Below are 20,874 nucleotides of genomic sequence, written 5' to 3' on the forward strand. Positions count from 1 at the left end.
TCAGAATTTAAACTTTGCTCCTCCAATCTGAACTAAATTTATGCTTTAAATTTGGCAGTCGTGTGAGGTTTCCACTGCAAAGTACTGAGTTATTAAATATTAAAGTATTTATTGTCCTTAAGAACTCTGCCTTCCACTTTCATGACATGAGAAGCTGTTGACAAACGCACGTCAGATTTCTTCTGAACGTATTTTATTAGATGATTTATTAGATGCAGCTACAGAATCAGCTTCTGCATGTTTGGAGCATCATCATGAGAGTCCAAAGAGCCTCCTCTGATCTCCTTCACCTGATCTAAGAAGAGATGACGGAGCTGAAAAGGTTCTGGTCTGACCGGCTGAGAGGAGTCGAGGAAGGAGCTCTGCTCTTTGCTCCTTCCTCTTTGGGATAAAAAACAAAACAACAATCCATGAACTGTGTGGTTGCGACTGGAGTTGCTGTAGCGATATTTGACGGTTGTCCTCAGTCGTCGTCCACCGTTGGAGTGATGGTCACACCCCTCCTGATCTGCCCCCATCCAATCAGACTGACAATGAAGAAAGGAGACACAACAAGCACAGTTATTCCATAAACTGGAAACCCAAAGTCTTTTAAACACAGAAATGTAGCATTTACTTAGAATGAACAAGAGTATCACCCCCAACAGATCAGGACGAATATAAAAAACAAGATTTCAGCATATCAGTAATTCTTACCGCCAATGTTTCTCTACACGCCGACTCAGGGCGATCTTCTCGCCCACCTCTGTGCACACTGGGTTAGTGAGGACAATCTTTGCCAAATCAGCCTTGACGGCACTGACGCGGCCGCCTGTCGACAGGGAGCCGATGTTAACCATCAGCACCTCGTTCTTGGATAACTTCTGGACCTGCAGGGACACAAAAATACTCAGTAAATATGTTTCAGTTCATTTCAGCACCGTGAAGGCAATATTGGAATAACCATTCCTTAAATCCACCCCAGCAGGCCTCACCTTGGCAGCCTTCTTGTCCCCCTCTGTACGGACTCCCAGCAGCCTCCTGAGCAGGAAGTAGGAAATCTCCAGCTCGGTGAAGATCTCAGGTAGTGCACCAACAGCACCAAGCACCTGGCCGACCATACGGTCAGCTCGGCAGAGCGTGGGGTCGATTTTAGTGCCCACACCTACACAAATCAGAGCAGTATTATCTACCACATATAGAGAACGTAAGGCAGTGGGGATTCTTTGTCAGGACATAAAAGGATCACGTCTCACCAATAAGGCCTCCTGGTGCAGCGTACTGCAGGTCATTGTGCTCTGCGAACAACGAAACTATCTTGGAGAAAATGGGTTTGCACATAAGCTTTCCTTCCTGGTCCTTGGAGACGATACCTGGCCGCACCTCAATCTCTTGACCCACCTGAAGTCAGAGGGGATTTAAAGTGACCGGGGCAACGCTAGTATTTACAAAACACAGCAGCATCTCTGAGAAACCTAATAAAATTGGAATCTTTCGTGTACAGGCTAAAGCAGAGTGGAATCTGACCTTGAGGACACCCTTCAGGATACTTCCTCCCGCCACGCCACCTTTCAAGTCATCGACCTCACACCCCGGTTTATTCACATCAAAAGATCTGATAACTGAACGAGAAAACGTGTTCATGTTTCAGCGCCACGATGTCACAAAGCAGAAATTAAAGAAAGAACCAACATTTAAAATGAAAGGAAGGAAGATTGGAAGATTTACCAATGAGTCGGGGCTCAGATGTAAAGTCTCTCAGGGGCACTGGGATCTTTTTGACGATGTACTCACAAACCACCTCGATGTTGTACTTGAGCTGTGCCGATATGGGAATGATGGGAGCGCCTTCAGCAACTGTGCCTGCAGGAGAGACGTCAGGAAAACCAGGTTGATAATGTCTAGCAGCATTTTCACCAGAGGAAATCAGCCCAAACTCTGGTAATAACAAGTGATTTTTAAATGGTTGTATTTTAGCTTCACATGAATTTGTAATTTGGGTCAAAAAAGGCACACGTGCTAATGCTACACAAGTTTTTAATCTGATGGCGACTCTTTTTATGAAAGGACGTGAGCATTGAAGCAAATTTTGCATAGTCATCATTTGGTGAAGTAGAATACCGGTATATAAAAGCTCACCCTGTACGAAGGCAAGGATCTGCTCATACTGTTCTTTGGCCTGACTCTCCTTCACAAGGTCGATCTTATTCTGCAGGATGAGGATGTGCTTCAGTTTCATGATCTCTATGGCAGCCAGATGCTCGGATGTCTGAGGCTGAGGACATGGTTCGTTGCCCGCTGAAGGGAAGAGAACAAAACAATTAGAAAGTGATGAATAGAGGGCATCCTGCTGGTTTGACTTAGGAAACCAGACATGTACCAATAAGCAGGAGGGCTGCATCCATGACGGCGGCTCCGTTCAACATGGTCGCCATCAAAATGTCGTGACCGGGACAGTCAACAAAAGACACGTGTCTAAGAGAAAGAAAACAGTGTGTTAAATAGCAAACACCTCATCCTAGGACACGTGGAGCGCTCGTTTTTGCATCTGCAGTCTCACCTGACCAGTTTAAAGCTGCCCTTGGTACCAGGGATATCTGAGGGAAACTCATCAGGAGTGCTGCTGCCACACGACCTGTAGCACTCTGGTCTAGGACAGCTGGGATCGTCCAACTTATATACCTATAGTGGTGAATAAAAATTAAAACACAACTTTGATTTAATGCTTCTGCGAGCTTACTGCGTGAGGACATAGTAAAAAGGTTCACTAGACCCCTGACCTTAGCATTTGCATATCCTAGTTTGATGGTAATGTTTCTTTCCAGCTCATTTTTGAACCTGACAGTGTGGACACCAGAAATGGCTTTCACCACTGTGGACTTTCCGTGGGCCACATGACCAATAGTGCCTGGATGAGAAGAAATCCAAAACAACCATTTCCTCATTCGTGTTCAAACATCAAGAATCTAATCAGATTGTGCTTTAATTCCATACCAATGTTGATGGTGGCCTGTCTGCTAATGATCTCCGGTGAGAGAGGTGTCAAGGAAGTCACATCCTGCACAGGGAATAGATCAATTAACACACTAAAAATGAACAGCCTTTCACCTTAAACACGGCAGCATATCCCTACTTTAATTGTTAAAGTGGAAAACAGACAAAATTGAAGCAGCCCAAAGCAGAACCACGACAAACTCAGGGTCAGTTCTCTGCAAACATGTCAAATGGAAAACAAGCAGTGACATACATATTCATTGTTGCTCCTCTGCTCGCGTTCAAACAATGCACCAGAGCACCACGTTATATCAAGTCGAGTGATAAAACAATCACATTAGAATCAACGGATACACATTTAGCAAAAAGGTTATTTTCTAAAGCGTATTTGTGAACTCGTGACAATGATTAAATCTACCCATTTTAACGTAAAGTCTCGATGCCAGCATTTTGCCCAAATATGTCTATTGAAATATTAATTCAAAAAAAAGAAAAGAAAAGACGTGGTTTTACTCTGATTTCTCTCCAAACGTGTACGTTTAAAATCCAAAATGCTGTTGAAATTGACTCACATAGGTTTTTTAAGCACACGCATCGCTGGGCCTGCCGCCGTATGCCGGGAGGTGGCACAGCGAAACCGGCGGCCAGCAGTGCGTTTAATCAATCATTTGATTCTTTTGGCGGATCTGTGCAGAGATGCGACGGGGAAAGTGTCGGAAAATAAATTGTGCCACGACATACCAGAGAGTTGAGGTCTTGTTTAGACAAATGAGGCTGCCCAAGCGTTGTACCAGACTCGTCGCCCGCCATCTTGATTGGAAAAGGAATGGCTAAGTAGGGCGAAGCGAATGCCTGATCAGTAACACTCTTCTTTCCCGCAGGTTTTCGTTATTGTCTCTATAAATTTTTTGGTATTAGGTAGTTTGGAGGGGAAAAATCATATACGGATGTTACACCTGTTATGTAGGTACTTGTTGCCGAACAAAGGCGGGTTTTTTTTAACCCTCCTGATGGGAACTTGTCATTCATTTGTGCCGACGAATGGGGTCCTTTCACAGCAGCTGATGCAATTTTACTATATTCTAAAGAACCATTGACATAATCAACACAAAATGCTTTATTTTGTCCATGGATATTACATGTTTATTATTCAAATGCGGCAAATATTTTAATAACACGTTTCCACCGCGAAAAAACTATAAATAAGTTTCCTTAAACAAACAGATTCCGGCGCGGATAAAAATACGTCATTGGCGTCGTTTGTAGTTCCATGCTGAGGACACACGTTCTGATAGTTTTCACTGCACACCTAGCGAGAAGTCTGAAAACTCAATTAACAAAATATGTATGCGCCCATATGTCCAGTCCTTTATGACAATCTACTCCAGATAATGCAACACTGGTTCACACAGAAATATGATCAGACAGCAGGATGAAAGATTCTGAAAGCTTTGGACACTTGTTCTTTACAGGTTCAAGGGACTTTGACTATAAAATCATCCATAATGTTACCCAACCTTGTATTACTTCTGCCTTTGCCATACTACTGGTAACCCTAGACAGTGTTGGCTCTCCACAGTGTTTGTTACTTCAGTGTTTATCAGTGTAGTGCCCCATCTGGAGAGGAGCAAGACCTACACACAAACACAAATACAGTATACCGTCATAAAGTTTAACAACCCTCATAAAAGGGGAAGACTTTTAGATCTCTCTCTATCTCTTAATTGATTCTCTTATCGGAATAATAATCCATCATCTGCTGCCTCAATCAGCAATCCTTTCACTGAGGCTCTCTTAACATGAATATATAATATATATATATACTCTATGGGGCCGCTGCAATATAGCAGCACCATGCACTCTCCTCCACTGCACCACCATCACCCTGCACAAGACACTTTTCACTTCCTTATACTGGATTTTAAATATTGTTATTGCTTATTGTATTGTAAATGTGCTTGTTTTTTATATTTCCTTATCTTTATCATTATTTTACTGTATTTTACTGTATTATTGTTATTTTGTCTGCACTGCACGCAACAAACACCAAGTCAAATTCCTTGTATGTGTAAAAACGTTCTTGGCATTAAAGTTCTTCCTCACTACTTAGTATCCAACATAACATCACTGACAGTGACATTGTTATCAAGCCTGGCATCACGTTAAATTAATGCTTAAGAGATATAAACTGCCTAGTAGGATTTATGCATCGTGTTTGAACTAAAGCCGACTGGATGCATAATCATTTTGTCATATAATATATGGCAAGTGAATAACTGCAGACGTGACCGCTGACCTTCTCATAAGTTGTTCTCGCACGTGTAGTGGAGTGATATCTCTGTTACAGATACGATCTTACGTGCTGCACGACGCCCTTCAGTTCCGCCCAAAAAGGAAATGACGCCATTTCAGAAAATGGCGTCTGCAGATACTGTATACCCCTCTGGTTTGATACCCCTTTAATTTAGAATGTGATAGGGCGGTCTTTGGGTTTGGCAGGTGAATGAGAACATGGCAGTGCACGGCTGCCCTCTGCATTCTTAATTTTTTGCATCGAACCCATAACTTCATGTCCGAAGGAGCCAGAGCGTCCTGGTCGAAGAGGGGCTGTGGGGATTCGCACCGCCGAGGTGAGGCGGCTGGAATTTTAGCTGCTAGGCTAAAGCTGGTCGATAAGAAACAGACCCCCGAGCTCCACTCAGCTTTGATTGGAATCGTGACAGTTCATTTGCCTTAGCGAGAACGACCCGTAGAGCAAACACTGTCCTTCTTCGCATCCCTTTAATCGGCTACAAAGTCACAGGAGCTAAATTATTAGCTAACTGCCCCCGATCGTCAGTCGTGTGAGCGCTGCTATTAGTGAGTTCAGTCTTTGTTTTGGGACGTGATCGATGCGTGTGCACTAGTGGCACAAGTGTATTTAAGTACTTTGAAGAAAAGAACCTAATACACCACTCAATCCTCGGTAACCGTAACAGTGTCGGTGTCGTTGTAGTTTGAACCTCAGTAGTTTGAACGTTTAACTTCCCTTCAACGTTAGCGTTTCCCTCAGCATCCCCGTCCATCCCGACCTCAGATTCCTATCGTCGTTTTCCAAACCCAATCGAAGGTTAGGCTTAGTCCTGGTCAATCCTGTTTACTGTGGCACACATTAGTCTGAGCCTGTTGAAGTTTGTTGGCTGGACCTGAGGGATCAGCCGCTCTTCATCCAGTCTGGGTGACCCGACAGGACACTGAAAACGGACGTAACGAAGCACAACATACATCTTTTATCATGTTAAGCTCTCCTCTTTGAGTGGACTAAGAATGTTTGATACTATGTGTATATAATCCTGCATGGCTTCACGGAACATCTGTCAGCGTGTCATGCTTTGTGCTTCTCCACGTCATGACTCTTCTTTTGTCTTGTGTGATAGAGCCGGGGAAACACAAACACAGGAAATGCGAGCGGCCCCTTAGTGCTCAGCTGCCAAAGCCTGTGATTGTTCACCCAGGCTCCAAAAGGTAATTTATTGTCACTCCTATACACATAACGTTGAAAACCTATATTTATCACTATCCCGAAGCTGCAGTGATCAAACCTCTTTTTCCTCCCCTCCCATTTTACTTGTGTCTCTTTTAGTCAGTAATCATGACACATTTAAGTTTGAGGGCCCCACAGTGTCCCTAAGTCTATTTTAACAGGCGATCACAAATGTTTCAGTTAATTTAATGCTCACATTTAATGCAGTGATTACAAGCTACCTGGTTAAAGAGGGGGGAAGTTGTCATGATCGTAGCCAAACGAGAGCAAAACCAGGTTTTTTACTTTATATCTAAACTACTGGATGAATGGAAGTGTGTGTGAGCGCACCTCAACTGTAACATTTATCTGTAAACTCTGTAAAGCTAATAACCAGTGCATTTATTCCTTTCAACTCTATTTTCGAACCCATAGGATTTACAAGTGACTACAGATAATTATTATCTTTCAGAAGAGGCTCGTTTTGTGTAAAATATGGAAAAGGTCTGTAATTATGAGGGTTTGATCTGCAGGACCTGTTTAGCCTTTACATGTAGGACACCTGAACGTCCCGACATCTTTGGCTGCAGTTCAGAGATTTCACACAGATGTTTGCAGGCTTTCATGCTGTTAATGTGCTGGTTGTGTTGGCTTTGTCGTCCAGGTGATTGACGCTCAGAAAAGGGGCATTGTTAGCATCTGCCGGACACAAGGGGCACTGTCCTCTGATTGGCTCGGACAGCCCCTACTGACATGCCCGTGGCCAATCAGAGGTGAGTGTGCTGTGTGTGTAGGTGTAGGTTTGTGTGCTTGTTTTCATTTGTACTTAAAACCACTGTAAATTTGTGTGTGTTTGTCCTTTGTGCTATAAAGAAATAAATGACGTGTGTTTCTCTAAATATTTGTTGGTGATGTCTGTGGGAGTGTTCCTGTGCATCTGCAGTTGTGTGTTTTAATGATTTTTTCCATGTTTTCTGACCAACCTGACTTACAACGCTACAGTGAGTTCCCCCGTTTTTGTCAGTGCAGAAACATTCTTGTCTGACTCTGAAAGGACAGCGGCTTGTTAGGACGCAGCAGCTGAAGTGCTGAGCCTTTCACGCCGGCGTCCTATCGAATGCCCTTCCAGCCTCAGACTGTGTTTCCCGCAGAACGCACACACACTTTCTCCTCTGAGAGTCTGATTTAATGTACATATTAGTCAGCTGACTTCATTCATGTCCTGAGATATCAGTTCTGATCTCTCTCTCTCCTGCATGCTGAACTCATACCCCCCCCCAGGTGTGTTATGTCGGGGGCAGACGTGGAGGTTTACCTGTCCCAGGTGCATGACGGAAGTGTGTCGTCCGGCTTCCGGGCTCTCTACGAGGAGCGTCTGCTGCTCGACGTCACACTGTTGATAGAGGAACACCACTTCCAGGTACATGTGCAGACGTGTGTGACGCACTGATGCAGGAGAGGAGCAGCAACCTGTCCGTCAGCAGTACTGAGCTGCACCGTTTTTGAGGTGTGTTCATCCTGTGGCAGGCCCACAAGGCGCTTCTGGCCACCCAGAGCGACTACTTCCGGGTCATGTTCACAGCAGACATGAGGGAGAGGGACCAGGACAAGATCCACATGAAGGGGCTGACGGCTGCTGGGTTCGGCCACATCCTCAGGTTCATGTACTACGGCTCGTTGGAGCTCAGCATGCCCACCGTCCAGGAGATTTTGCAGGTAACGCCGCACACCCCGGCGTGTCCACCTGCAGTCCTGCTGTGCTTTGTTTTCAGCCAGGACTCAAAGATAAACCCTTATCTGTGCCTTCATCCTGCTGTGCCCGTAGGCGGCCATGTATGTCCAGCTGAAGGAGGCAGTGGAGTTCTGCTGCTCCTTCCTGCTGACCAAGATCTGTCTGGAGAACTGTGCTGAGGTCATGCGCCTCCTGGAAGACTTCAGCGTGGGTGTGGAGGGTGTCCAGGAGCAGCTCGACAACTTCCTCCTCGACAACTTTGTTCCCCTCATGAGCAGACCTGACTTCCTGTCCTACCTGGGCCTTGAGAGACTGCAGGTTTCTGTTTGTATGCTGAGTTTTAGCCAGACACCCAGCACATTTCTGCAGGATTAATCACACAGTCAATAAGTCATTTTCTATTGTTAAGTAATGTTAAATGGCAAATATTGGTATCTTTTTTGGGACAATCAGTACATCTGATTTTTCCAGGCGTACCTGAGCAGCGATGCCCTGAGTCGCTTCCCAGAAATCGAGCTTTACGAAGCTGTCCAGACGTGGTTGCGGCATGATCGACGGCGCTGGAGGCACACCGACACCATCGTGCAGTCCCTCCGTTTCTGCCTCATGACCCCCGCTAATATCTTCGAGAAGGTTGGGATTTACTCCTGTTTTAAGTCCTCCGAAGGTCGCAGTTTTCCTCCGAGTAACTTCCCCTGTCCTCCGCTTCACGTCCAGGTGAAGACATCAGAATTTTACCGTTACTCCAGGCAGCTGCGGCAGGAGGTGGATCAGACGCTCGCCTACTTCCATGACGTCAATCAGCAGCCTCTCGTGGAGTCGCGCTCCAATCGTATCCGCTCGGTTCGCCCGCAGACGGCCGTTTTCAGAGGGATGATAGGACACAGCATGGTCAACAGCAAGATCCTGCTGCTGCAGCGGCCAAAGGTGTCTGCCTGTTTATGAAGGAACAGAGATGTCCAGGACACTACTGTCACATGACTTCAACTCCCTCGGGTGTCATCTCCTGCTCCTATATTTTCAGCAGTTTTGAGTTTGTCGCCTGTGCTCTGATCCCTCAGGTGTGGTGGGAGCTGGAGGGTCCGCAGGTGCCGCTGCGACCCGACTGCCTGGCCATCGTCAACAACTTTGCCTTTCTGTTGGGCGGGGAGGAGCTGGGGCCCGACGGCGAGTTCCACGCCTCCTCCAAAGTGTACCGATACGACCCCAGACAAAACTCATGGCTGCGAATGGCCGACATGTCCGTGCCGAGGTTAGAGGAAGCGTCTTACATCGACACCTTGCTTTGTCGTACAAATCAACATTGATACGATTACCGGTAAACTTCACTGACTGCATAGACTCCTCAAAACGAGGAAACTCGAGCATGTTCACACGCCTCCAAAGACAATCTACATAGATGACTTGTGTTAATGGAGATATCCTGATGTCTCCTTACTGTTGTCATGTGGAGATCTGGGGCCTCGTCTACAAAGACAAGGCTGCAAGTGACGAACAATTTATTGTGATTGTCTTTCTAGGTCAGAGTTCGCTGTGGGCGTTATCGGCAAGTTTATTTATGCTGTGGCGGGCCGCACCCGGGACGAGACCTTCTACTCTACGGAACGCTACGACATCACAGAGGATCGCTGGGAGTTCGTGGACCCGTACCCCGTGAACAAGTACGGCCACGAGGGAACCGTCCTGGATGGGAAACTGTACATCACCGGCGGCATCACCTCATCTTCCACTTCCAAGCAAGTGTGTGTGTTCGATCCCGGGCGAGAGGCGGGGGGCGGGGGGTGCGGCGGGGGCTCGGGCAGCACAGATACACACAGGACGCGCAGCAGTCGGGGGACTTTGGTACCGGGCACCCACGCCAGCTGCTGGGAGAACAAATCCAAAATGAACTATGCCCGCTGCTTCCACAAGATGATCGCTCACAACGGGAAGCTGTACGTGTTTGGAGGCGTGTGCGTGATCCTCCGTGCTTCCTTCGAGTCGCAGGGCTGCCCGTCCACCGAAGTGTACAACCCAGACACGGACGAGTGGACGATCCTCGCCTCCATGCCCATCGGGCGCAGCGGCCACGGGGTGGCCGTGTCCGACAGGCAGATCATGGTGCTGGGTGGCCTTTGCTACAACGGACACTACAGTGACTCCATCCTCACCTTTGACCCCGACGAAAACAAATGGAAAGAGGACGAGTACCCCAGAATGCCTTGCAAACTGGACGGCCTGCAGGTGTGCAGCCTGCACTTCCCAGAGTACGTCCTGGAGCACGTTAGACGCTGCAGCTGAGGTCTGCTTCCTTTTTGTAGAACTGGGAACTGACTGTTGGAGAGAAGCTGTGTTTCCTGGTGGGAGACTCTGCCGGAGCTGCAGGGGTTTAAACCACAGACCAGCATTTAGCCGAGGTCCCGACCACGAGGCCGGATCACAGACCCGCTGCTGTTATTAAACTGGCGGTGTTTAGGTGGCGTGACCTCAGTGGTGAACGTTTTCAGAATTGGCTTTCTCCAAAAAAACAACGCCCGCGAGGTGGGAGAGTTCAATTCTGTTGGTTTCTGACTGGACTGTGGTTGGTTTCCTGTCCTCAAGTCCACCTGCTCTGTTTGTGATTCGCAGTCGGGCTCGTTTCCGAAACGCACTGGAAGCTTCGGATCCACGCAGCCACAGGTGAATCTGAGAGTGTCCGTCGATCGAACCTGCTGCAGTCATGGAATTCAGAATTTTCACACACTTTTAAAACATTTGATCTTATTTGAGGGGGGTTGTTATTTCATTCTGACGGCGGCTGAACGGGGACAAAACAATCTGTGAAGCAGAAACGGCACATAACGGGTAGTCCGTCGTTACCGCCTCATTCGAGGAACTTTTCTCTGAACAGTCAACAGTGTCGACCTTTACTTTCTGAAGCTCGGCGTGAGGTGACCTAGTTGAAGGGTCCAGGTGTTTGTAGCTAAGCAACAGTCCTCCTCCCTCACTGGAGGAACAACCTTCAGGCTCCTCTGCTCTTTTTAACGTCATTTTCACGGTTGGATCATTCAGAAGCGCCGCGTAGAAGAGTTGTCAAACAGAAAACAGTGAATTGATTCAGAGCCCTCAGCCATAATATGCATTCTTTATATGCTTTAGCTACAATTCTGACATTTTCTGGACCTAATAACACTAATCGTTAATACAGTAAAGGGTTGCAAATGGGGGCAGAGCCAAGTGAGTCAAGGACACACGCATATTTTTGTCAACATTGCTCAGTGATTTGTTTGGATCAGGTTTATCTGCTTGTTCCCGACAGTGTTTGTCGATGGGACTCGCAGCAAACACGTTAAGTAGAACAGGTCTGGTTAAACACGAGCGTGAGTGAGTCTCCAGGATGCGCCTGCACAGATCCAGCAGCCTGAGCCCGTTACACAGCGCTGTCAGATTCTTGCTTCCAGTGCGTTCTCCTTTTTAAACGTTCTCCATCAAACACTCGCATCGCGTCACCACCTTCGTTCCTCTGCTCCCCGTGTGTCTGAGAAGATGCAACATGCTGCACGAGGCATCTTTCTCATGCTGTGATGGTGTCATCTGCTGGCTGAAGGACGTTTGAGAGCTTTATTTATACTCTGCAACATTCCCTGCACTTTATTGGTTCTGACCGTCGTGGGTGTGATGGCTGACCTTCCCGACTGCTGTTGTTCGTCACATCACCATGAACTAGTGTCTGGATTTAACTTCAGCGGTGTTTCCTGTCGGTGAAGAGAGGCTCCAGTCAGTGATCTGAGCCTCAAACATGTGGAGAACAAATCCACGCGTAGCCTAAAAACGTTCCCTCACTGACAGGGAAAATTCATTTGGGATTCATTTTTTACTTCATTGTATTTATTATATGGAGAATTTAAAATAGCTTTTTAATATTTTGAACATCTGCATGAAACTGACGGATCAAAAGTTAACTTCAGACACTGAAACATGACCTGATTGTGCAGTTTCACCTCTTCCCACATTCTTTTTTTTTTTTTTGCTCATGAGCCGACTGAAAAGGGCTAGAGGACACACACTGATGCAGTTCTGTAGGTCAGCTGTGCATTTAACTTATTTATTTTCTAAAGTAATGCTTTCACTGAGCTATGCAGTAAGAGAGTTTGTTTTATTTATTGTTCAGAAGGTCATTATTTTTTACGTCTACGTCAGCAACACTGTCGGGTTTTTCTCCACCCGTGAACTGATTCGGTGATGACGTTCAGTTAAAGACGGTTCAACTGTTCCCATTTTGAGTGTATGCAAATAATCTTTTGCCAGATGTTTCATTTGCAGATTCTTCTGTTTCTTCGTGGTTGTTTGTGAGCTCCGAGCTGCAGCTTTAGAGTTCTGTTTGTCTCTGCTGGAGGGAAATGTTTCATTGCAGCAGCACAAATATGAAAGCAGAACTGAGGAATTCCATCCAAGATCTTCAGTAATAACCATCAAAACCGAACAAATAGGGTTGATTTGATTTGATTAGGTGCTGGATCTACCATGCAGAGGTCACGCTGTAGCTCCGTGTTTAGTGACGATCTGTATTTACAAAAAGGTTGGTGATTTCAAATATTTGAAACTTTTCTGAAAAATATTGTTTCTTTATTTTTGCACTTTTATCCCCGCATTTGACTATAAACCGTCAGGAAAAACGACTACTCCGCGTTGCATTTTACTGTCCTCTGCAGCAGTCATCGCATCTCTTACTCTTCTCATGTTGCTGTGTGAAAAACAAGTGTAAGCGATCATGTACTTCTGTCCTGATTTAGACACATCCATAGTGCAGCATTTAGCCACCAGTCTCCAGTCTGTCGGTAGGAAAACAGAGGATTTCAAATAAAATTTAAAAAAACATTAAACCTTGCTACAACGACTGTAACCAAACAAGTGGAAAATCAGATTAATATATCTTATAATCTGAGTAGAAACCCTTTGGAAGTGATTTATATCTTCTTTCCAGAAATAAATGTTCATATTGGTCAACTTTCAGATGGCTGTGTCATTGTGTGTGTTTGTGTTTCACCTGTATAAAATGATGATAATGGGTCAAGAAACAGTTGATTCAATTTTGGTGATTTTCCACAGGCCAAGAATCTTTGATCATAAAGCATCGTACTCGTTGCTTGTAATAACACTGCCTATTTATTTTTATACCGTCTAATTGTTCAAGTTATTCAACCTCCATTAAATGGAGACAGCTCAGGTCGTGCAGGGCCTCCTTGGAGGAGGTCTGCGCTCTCCAAATGTCTTTTCCGAGATATTATTGCGATTTAAAGTTAAAACCGTCAGTCCGACGCTCATGCGCGCTTGTGTTCACTCCGGCTTGCCGTAGAAAATCGAAGGGTTTTGGACGAAAATGTCCCGTATGAAACTGGTAAATATTACTCATTTAATGTGTTACAGCGCAGATATTGTGCGGCTTGAGCAGCGTGGGGATAAGTGAGCAGATAATATTTTTAGATTTTCAGTGAAATGAGCCAACAAAAGGGTGGTCAAACGTTAAACTTGGCGACAGCCCTGTTAGCGTAATGCTTAAAGGTCGGTTTAATTGGATAATGTTGCTCCGGTCTCCTCATTCGAGTGTGAAAAGTTGTGTTTGCATGTTATTCAATGCAGATGGCATGTTATTCAATGCAGATGGTTTGAAATAGTTTTAAATGAGAGAAATGGCCCATTTAGCGCCTAAAGACTTAGCGTCGTCATCGCCTGTGTTCTGCGGATGTGCCGCTAGGTGTCGCTGTGTGCCGCTGTTCCTGCGGGGAGGATTCTGGCTGCCAGCGAGGAGAAGAAGAATCCGCAGCCGCTCCTGAGCCTCGACGAGGTGGGTTAATGTCTAACTAAGCTGGGTCAAACCTCGAGGAGAATATGAAACTGAAAATCGGCCAAAATCACCCAATATTTTAATACATGACAGTTTCCACTGAGTTGATTGTTTTGTCCTTTTCTGCCCACACAGAAATCAGCGTATTGATCTGCCATTCCATGTCAGGTTTTTTGTTAGATGTTAGTCAGCGACATAGAGAGGGGTTGTTGCATCCTTTGTTTTTAACTTGATAGTTTGGTCTCATCTGTGGTCGACCTTGACAGATGATGGGCAGAGACGACAATGACCGCTGTTGAGGAGCGTCTGCGTCGGTCTGATTCAGCCAGAGCAAAGAGGCTGGTACCACATCTGATGGCAGACAGGACAAATAGTGAGGGTGTTTGGGTCGTGACGATCGAGGCAGCCCTGCATCGGCACAGGCTTCTAACAATCCCGTTTCTGGGTTTTACGGTTCAGTTGAACTGCTGCTGTTCTTCCTCCCTGTGGTTCTGAAACTAGGAGGAGAGGCAGGTCACCACGGTGCTCAGGTACAGACAGTGACAGGGTGGTGTTGAGGAGGAGAGGGTGGACTTTGGTGTCAGCGTTACCTGGTGTGCTCTAAATGTCTAAAGTCCACATTGAGTTTATGTTCCGTTTGTTTGATTTTGCTGTTGAGGTCCAGTTCTGTTGGTGTTTGGTGCTCACCGTCGTGGTACTGTCACCACACAAACCTGGACCAGTTTGACCCAGAGACTATAGAAGATTCCTCAGGTTATTAGTGGTGTCAGTGCTGGTTTGACTCTTAAAAACCCTGATTGTCATCCTTTTTTCACCCCCCCAGCTGCCGTCATTATACACCCGACCAGAACCTGAACTACAGCACGTCGAACCGGAAGTGGGTTCTTTGGAGCAGAGCGTTGCGTCACTCAGGAAATGGGCAGAACCATACACGAATCAGTGCCAGGTATCACGGGTCCTGGGTCGGGTGTTACTGCAGATTCACACCTAAGAGAAACAGAAATGGGTATTTTATTCCTTAAAACTGGTGTCGTGGATATTTTCATCTGTGACATAAAACACGTCCAAATATCTGTGAGTTTTGGACATTTATAATATTTATATTTTAGAAAGGAGAGGAAGGGAAATTTAATTAAACTGTTATTATGGAAATGATTCGCCCTTGAATTCATTCAGTAAAGATCTTTGGGGACGATCTTAAAAGTCCAGATATTTGTGTGACTAAAATAAAGGAAATCAAAGAATATAAAGACATTTCTATTAATGTTTTATTTTGTGTGAATATATTTGTGTTTTGCAGCAAACATGCCAGATGGTGATGGAGAAAGTTGAGGTGCGTGATATAAAATTAAGACTAATGACTCAGCAGAACTTGAACGTAATTAAATCCAGAATGTGGGCGAGAACTTGAATCTTCCGAACGCATCGATGACACAACATAAAGCAAAATAGACACTGGAACTGCAGCCTATTGTTTATGCTGCCAGTAACGTTCCAGCACCAGTTATGCAAAGAGAATAATTGTGAAATCCTAAGTTGTTTTGTTATGTTCTTAAAGAGACTCGTTGTTCTCTTTATCTGTGGATGATCTTTGGACTGCAGGAGGGTTACAGGACCGTGGAGCCCACAATCAACACCTCTGTAGCAAGAGTCTCAGGTGAACGCTCCCTCCTCTTGTGCCTTTGGTTTATGACTCTCACATGAAGTGAGCAGAGCATGGAGATCTCCATAAACCAGGGATCTGTCAGGTCTTTCTCATGTTAAGTGTTGTGTGGAGAACTTGAGGTTTTTGAAATCAACTTTCTGTTCTGCAGCTTATTTATTAAAGTGCTTCTTTCTCCCATAGCGTGAGATGACTATCAGCAAAGTTAGACTGAAAACAGGAACTGAACCTAAAAGAAACCTAGAATCGAAACCTAGAAGCTCATCAAACTGAGCAGCGACTCACAGATCAGGAGCAGCTGATCCGGCCTCTCCTGATCAGATTGTGACTCTTCAAACCGCCACTGTTCAACCACCTTCTCTCATTCTCTGCATCTTTTCCACCGGCTTCCTTTATTCCAGACGTGTACCAGTTCCTGAGCGACCCTCCTCCTAACCTCTACCCCAGTGTGGCGGCGGTGGGCTTCTCAGGGCTCCTGGGACTGTACCTGGCCAAAGGTAACCTCACCCAGTCCACCCCAGCTGATAGCAGCAGTGTAATAAGAGGACAACATGGGATTTACAGGGTGGGTTATCCTCTGAGTGGGATTATTCCCGCTGTCCCGCCTCCTCTGTTTGGGACTATTTCCCCCATTTTCCTCGTAGCAGGTCGAGCAGCTAAAATCCTGCACTGATGCGCACGGATGCATGAGCGTAGGTTTAACGCAGGGGCGGAAAACAGCAGATTTTGGAGTTCCTCTCCTTTTTCGGTCTTCCAGTTCTCAGATGAAACCGATCTTGCTGTGTTACAGTGATGTAACAACATAATTTATTCGTTTGTTCTTGTGGGAGCAGATTTATTCCTGCTTCTGTTCCAGCTCATGCAGCTCATTCACTGTAAGATACAGAAGAATTATGCTGCCTTCAGCTTCCTCCCTATGACTCTCACTGCTGAGTTGAGTCTTCTGTTATCACAGATATGACTGAACGACTTGACCTTTGACCCAAACTCCAGGCGTCTGGGTCATGTCCAAGGTGAGCCCTTGAAACATTTCTGTCATTCTTTTCAGGATCCAGAGTGAAGAAGGTGCTGTTTCCCGCCGGTCTAATGGCCCTGAGCGTCTCCGTGTTTTACCCTCAACAAACCGCGTCCTTGCTGAAGGTGCGTTCATCCACACGCTCAGTGTTGACGCTCAGCACAATCAGTTGTGCGTCTGTCAGAATCGGATACACACTTTCCCCACTTCGCAGATAGCAATTAATGGCCCGTTGCAACTCTAATCAACGGTGTGATTACATGAACAGAGGGTTTTATTTACATAACCATTGTAACACGGTCACCTTCGTAAGCAGGTTATTGTTTTTCTTGTGTGTTGTGTTTATTCGGTTTAGAGTCCTCATTAGATGCTTCCTGCTTTACACAGTTCTTTGGGGAGTACCGGCCTCAAGTCAAAACATTGATGCAGCTTTGCTGGACAAACAGTTCCCGATAAGAAGGAAGTTTGCTCAGTGGGATATCGGCATGTTCATACCAGTCTGGATTTGTTTTAGAATAATAAAGCGGTGTAGTAAATCAAGTGTTATGGCCGGATATTTGTGAACTGTCCACGTTTCTCCAGCAGCGTGAACATTAAACAGGAGACGTGAAGAACACTCCACTGTGTTGTGAGTTAGACAACAGGAACTAACTTCAACTCTCTGGATTCCTGTTGTCAACTCTCTGGATCCAGACCGGTGGCTGAGTTTTCCTCCTGGAATCGGTGAACTGGAAAGAGGAAAATCCCACCACATGATGGAAGTTTTTCCCAGCAGCTCTGATGTAAAGTCAGTTGTTAGACTTTGATCTGAGAGCCCTGTTCCTCGGAGATAAGCGCTGTCCGCTTCCTGCAGCGAGTGAATTATGGTGGTTCTCACCTCGGGGGTGTTTCGTTTGTTCATGTGCTCGACTGGTCCAGTCTGGTTTGTCCAGTGTCGTCATTTAGGCCGTCCCGATCATCTCCCTCCACACAGGTGCTCTTCACCCTCTCTGAAGGGTCAGTTGGGGTTGGTCCTTGACCCTTGTCTTTATTTTGCTTCTGCCAGGTCAGCGGGGACACGGCGTTCACCTGGGCTCAGCAGGGTCGCGTCACCCTGGAGAGAGTTTGGAAAGAGCCGCCGTTCGGCAAAAAGAAGGCGAGCCTCCGCGTTTCGCGCGAATACTGGGAAATGGCGCGTTTTGATGAACAGCTTTGGGTTTGTGTCTCTTCCAGGTTGTTCCGCAGAGAGACGGGGCCGAGGGCAGCGACGGGAGCAGCTGAGGCGGCAGGTGACAGCTGCTGGGAAATCACCCCAGTTCACACAGGTGGAGCAATGAACTCCAGGTTCCTGTTCCACTGACCCCACACATTCTGGACGCCTCGTCCGTTTTCCTCAGCACCGACTCCTCCCTGTAGAGCCGGGGGGGCCGACCAGTCAGAGCCCAAGAGCCACATCAGACACGTGGGCACACGTGAACATCACCTCATCCCCTCCTCACACACACACACACACACACACAGACCTCTGCTCAGCCAGATTTATTGTAAATGTCACACACCAACATGATGATGACAGAATTTGACCTCTACAGACCACGGGCCAGTCACAGTCCACACACAAAAATATAATAATTAAAATATCTTTTTTCCTCTTACTCTGCATGTTGCTTAGTGGGACTTCTGGCATTCCTTGCTTTGAACAATCCTCTCCAAATCTGGCTTGTATCCAGTTGCACACGGGAGTCAGTCAGAACCGATCGATGCTTTGATTTCACGTGTTTCAGGACAGAAAACACAGACTCGCAGACGTGTGTTGACCCAAATATTGACAGGATCTTCACCGCAGCACGTTTGACATTGGGGAAAAGTGTGTCAATGGAAAACATTGCCACTTTTCCAGAACCCAGTGGCCCCTTCCCTTAAAGCAGGTTTCAGTTTGTCCTCCTCAGGAAGATCGATAATCAGCTGCAGCCTCACCTGTGACCGGCGGGGCTTTAGAACAGTGCGGCTCCACATTAAATGGGTCAACGAGGAACGATCTGTGACCTCAGTTGTAGATCACAGAACCGGGTCACCAAGCTTTTTTTTGAAGGCGAACTTGACACTCATTGTTTACTCTAAAGATTTTGTCCCTACTGAGAAACTTTGCGGTATTTTCATCAAGTACCGTATTGAACTCAAGCGACGCGAACGCGCACATTAAAAAACCCAAACCCAAACTTCGATATGAGCGTTAAGAGCCGCGGGTCGGCCGGGCCCGATGTAGAGGCTCGTTTGTCGTGTGTTTACGTTCTGATCTGTGTTCTGTTCGATCTGCCGCCAGTACGTCTTCATGAGGAAATTCATTTGAAGCGAATCAAGGAGACGTGGAGCTGGTCGGACCCGAGCACGCCGCCACGGCCGATGGGATGATTGAATAAACCGATTTACGCCCGAAGACTCTTCTGTTTAGATTCCACAACTGTGAAATGCTTTGTTATTTTTGAGTCATTTACAGATTGAATAAATGTGTCGTCATCTCTTTGCCGCAGTCAGTCTGTACACGAGGACGCCAACCTTTGTGTCCAACTTTATTGAGATTACACAAACACACAAACCCACAATGAAAAACCATCAGCGTGAAAATCTATAAATAACTTGTTGACTACATGCAGAATTTTAATACAGCCAAGCAGAATTCCCTTTGTGAATCCACCGATCTTCTTGAGTGGAGAGAAACCTCAGACTGCGGAGGCTCCGCCCCCTGACCCTGGCGGTTCCTCGGCCGCCGGCGCCCCTCTGTCCACGTCTAGTCATTCCTCGGCAGGAGTCGCCATCTTGAACAGGCTGTTCTGGCTGAACTTGAAGAGCCTCCAGCCCTCCTCCTGGGACAGGTCCTCGGCGCCGCGACGCTTGTAGAACTTGATGGAGGGCTCGTTGTTCTCCGCCACCACAAACATCATGCCTGTGCAGCGCATCTTTATGGCCAACTGGAAGAGCAGACAGGAGGGTGAATAGAGATGTTTGGAAAATGTCACGCGACTAGAGATCATTTCCCGACCCCCGTTCACTCACGTTGCTCAGGTGCCGCAGGACCTCAGAACCGATTCCCATCCCTGCAAGAACAACAAACCAGAATTAAGACCCCAGCTGGTGACGGTGAGGTAAGAGGAAGTGAACAGGGGACTACCTCTGTAGGGCTCCATCACGTAGAAGTCCTCCAAGTAGAGCTGCTTCCCCACCCAGGGGTCATAAGTGAAATAATACATGGCAAAGCCCACCACCTTCAGGCCTGGACAAGAGGAGAGGAAGCATCATGTTCACCATGAGGGTGACAACATATCCCGCGGTTTAACCTGAGCCTGCTGTGTTTTTGTTTGTGATTAAACGTGAGGACATGTCTGGTTACTGGGTATGAGGACATCACGTGCGTTAGAACAGCCTGGAGGGAAGTGTGAGTGCTCATACCCTCACTGCTGTTCTCCTCTTGGACTTCAGCGATGAGGCAATGGTAAAACGGCGTCTCACCAAATCCATCCTCCAGGAGATCTGAGAGAGAGAGGGGGTGGAGATGAGGACAACCTGGTGGGCAGGAACGTCCAGGGATACAGATGGAAGACTCACCTTTCTCAGTCAGAGTCACCTGGTTCTCACATTCTTCGTATTTAGCAAGTTCCTGCGGCGAAAACAGAGCTGTCATGCAAATTTACCGTCAAGCGCAGCACAACAAACTACGCAGGTCCGCGAAACCTGAGAACGACCATATTTGGAAGCTTCCCCCTCTCCCCCCATCCCGGAAGTCTGTCCGGATGCCGGACAGACGTGACCTCAGCCGTGAACTAACCCGTGACCTGCCATTACCGGAAGTGGTTAATTCACGCCAGGCTACGGAACTAAATTAACCGTAACGTCTGAGCCATACTGGACCGAATAACATGCACTGTTTGGGGGACATCTACCTTCACCAGTCGTAAAATGTCAGACACGTCTCTGGGTTCAGCCTTCCGTAATTTATAGTCCATTTTCTTCTTTTACTCTTTTTTCCTCGGGTTTGAAGTCCTCTGAATGTGAAGTGAAAGATCAGTTGTTTCTTCATTCGGCTATTTCCCCACAGTCAGCCTCGGGTCCGGACGCTTTTGTCGCGACAAGAACATTCAGTTTAATACACCCTCGGCTGGGTCGCTGCCGCTAATCTGTCCGTAAACTGTTTACGCCGCTACTTTTATAA

General features: G+C 46.6%; 4 protein-coding genes across 9 annotated transcripts; 2 read left to right on the forward strand and 2 right to left on the reverse strand.

The window, feature by feature from the left end:
• Positions 1 to 176: 176 nt before the first annotated feature.
• On the reverse strand, positions 177 to 3,916 carry eif2s3 (eukaryotic translation initiation factor 2, subunit 3 gamma). The gene is made up of 12 exons (XM_057012809.1): positions 3,715 to 3,916; positions 2,974 to 3,037; positions 2,760 to 2,887; positions 2,540 to 2,661; positions 2,360 to 2,454; positions 2,119 to 2,277; positions 1,708 to 1,842; positions 1,507 to 1,601; positions 1,236 to 1,380; positions 975 to 1,144; positions 697 to 869; positions 177 to 527 (listed from the first exon to the last, which is right to left on the reverse strand). The coding sequence occupies exons 1-12, from the start codon at positions 3,781 to 3,783 to the stop codon at positions 464 to 466; spliced, it is 1,419 nt and encodes a 472-aa protein (XP_056868789.1). The 5' UTR covers positions 3,784 to 3,916; the 3' UTR covers positions 177 to 463.
• Positions 3,917 to 5,373: 1,457 nt separating this feature from the next.
• klhl15 (kelch-like family member 15) lies at positions 5,374 to 13,178 on the forward strand. 4 transcript variants are annotated; one of them, XR_008946842.1, is made up of 10 exons: positions 5,374 to 5,603; positions 6,390 to 6,477; positions 7,757 to 7,895; positions 8,003 to 8,191; positions 8,301 to 8,525; positions 8,679 to 8,840; positions 8,925 to 9,134; positions 9,269 to 9,459; positions 9,728 to 11,223; positions 11,254 to 13,178. XR_008946842.1 is itself a non-coding variant. In XM_057012977.1 (10 exons), the coding sequence occupies exons 3-10, from the start codon at positions 7,229 to 7,231 to the stop codon at positions 10,485 to 10,487; spliced, it is 1,896 nt and encodes a 631-aa protein (XP_056868957.1). In that variant the 5' UTR covers positions 5,374 to 5,603; positions 6,390 to 6,477; positions 7,140 to 7,228; the 3' UTR covers positions 10,488 to 13,178. The 4 variants fall into 4 exon arrangements, 3 of the variants coding, with proteins under 3 accessions (XP_056868957.1, XP_056868956.1, XP_056868958.1); XM_057012977.1 differs by adding an exon at positions 7,140 to 7,248 and having other exon boundaries at positions 9,728 to 13,178; XM_057012978.1 differs by lacking the exon at positions 5,374 to 5,603 and adding exons at positions 5,632 to 5,832; positions 7,140 to 7,248 and having other exon boundaries at positions 9,728 to 13,178.
• A 234-nt stretch (positions 13,179 to 13,412) lies between these two features.
• On the forward strand, positions 13,413 to 19,222 carry apoob (apolipoprotein O, b). 3 transcript variants are annotated; one of them, XM_057013000.1, is made up of 10 exons: positions 13,413 to 13,563; positions 13,921 to 14,010; positions 14,834 to 14,956; positions 15,311 to 15,343; positions 15,613 to 15,667; positions 16,075 to 16,170; positions 16,722 to 16,813; positions 17,734 to 17,823; positions 17,901 to 17,992; positions 18,991 to 19,222. In XM_057013000.1, exons 1-9 carry the CDS (start codon positions 13,546 to 13,548, stop codon positions 17,946 to 17,948), a joined length of 645 nt encoding a protein of 214 aa, XP_056868980.1. In that variant the 5' UTR covers positions 13,413 to 13,545; the 3' UTR covers positions 17,949 to 17,992; positions 18,991 to 19,222. The 3 variants fall into 3 exon arrangements, with proteins under 3 accessions (XP_056868980.1, XP_056868981.1, XP_056868982.1); XM_057013001.1 differs by having other exon boundaries at positions 17,901 to 17,956; XM_057013002.1 differs by lacking the exon at positions 13,921 to 14,010 and having other exon boundaries at positions 13,500 to 13,563.
• A 2-nt stretch (positions 19,223 to 19,224) lies between these two features.
• Positions 19,225 to 20,874, reverse strand: LOC130513844 (diamine acetyltransferase 1-like). Its single transcript, XM_057013004.1, has 6 exons — positions 20,606 to 20,874; positions 20,271 to 20,322; positions 20,115 to 20,195; positions 19,837 to 19,938; positions 19,722 to 19,762; positions 19,225 to 19,636 (listed from the first exon to the last, which is right to left on the reverse strand). Exons 1-6 carry the CDS (start codon positions 20,666 to 20,668, stop codon positions 19,460 to 19,462), a joined length of 516 nt encoding a protein of 171 aa, XP_056868984.1. The 5' UTR covers positions 20,669 to 20,874; the 3' UTR covers positions 19,225 to 19,459.

Source organism: Takifugu flavidus, chromosome 17 (genome assembly GCF_003711565.1).
Source record: "Takifugu flavidus isolate HTHZ2018 chromosome 17, ASM371156v2, whole genome shotgun sequence".
Lineage (NCBI taxonomy): Eukaryota > Metazoa > Chordata > Actinopteri > Tetraodontiformes > Tetraodontidae > Takifugu > Takifugu flavidus.

What these genes read in the sequence shown, in the direction of transcription:
- klhl15 (XM_057012976.1), top strand. Translation starts at nt 5,477, where the DNA reads ATGAGAACATGGCAGTGCACGGCTGCCCTCTGCATTCTTAATTTTTTG. An exon ending in TGGGGATTCGCACCGCCGAG is followed by an intron (nt 5,604 to 6,389) that starts GTGAGGCGGCTG and finishes CTTGTGTGATAG; the next exon opens with AGCCGGGGAAACACAAACAC. An exon ending in CCGTCCAGGAGATTTTGCAG is followed by an intron (nt 8,192 to 8,300) that starts GTAACGCCGCAC and finishes CTGTGCCCGTAG; the next exon opens with GCGGCCATGTATGTCCAGCT.
- eif2s3 (XM_057012809.1), bottom strand. Translation starts at nt 3,783, where the DNA reads ATGGCGGGCGACGAGTCTGGTACAACGCTTGGGCAGCCTCATTTGTCT. An exon ending in TGCAGCCCTCCTGCTTATTG is followed by an intron (nt 2,278 to 2,359) that starts GTACATGTCTGG and finishes TCTTCCCTTCAG; the next exon opens with CGGGCAACGAACCATGTCCT. An exon ending in TCCTGAAGGGTGTCCTCAAG is followed by an intron (nt 1,381 to 1,506) that starts GTCAGATTCCAC and finishes CTCTGACTTCAG; the next exon opens with GTGGGTCAAGAGATTGAGGT.
- apoob (XM_057013000.1), top strand. An exon ending in CGCTCCTGAGCCTCGACGAG is followed by an intron (nt 14,011 to 14,833) that starts GTGGGTTAATGT and finishes TCACCCCCCCAG; the next exon opens with CTGCCGTCATTATACACCCG. An exon ending in CTCTGTAGCAAGAGTCTCAG is followed by an intron (nt 15,668 to 16,074) that starts GTGAACGCTCCC and finishes CCTTTATTCCAG; the next exon opens with ACGTGTACCAGTTCCTGAGC.
- LOC130513844 (XM_057013004.1), bottom strand. Translation starts at nt 20,668, where the DNA reads ATGGACTATAAATTACGGAAGGCTGAACCCAGAGACGTGTCTGACATT. An exon ending in GGTGACTCTGACTGAGAAAG is followed by an intron (nt 20,196 to 20,270) that starts GTGAGTCTTCCA and finishes TCTCTCTCTCAG; the next exon opens with ATCTCCTGGAGGATGGATTT. An exon ending in TCCTGCGGCACCTGAGCAAC is followed by an intron (nt 19,637 to 19,721) that starts GTGAGTGAACGG and finishes CTGCTCTTCCAG; the next exon opens with TTGGCCATAAAGATGCGCTG.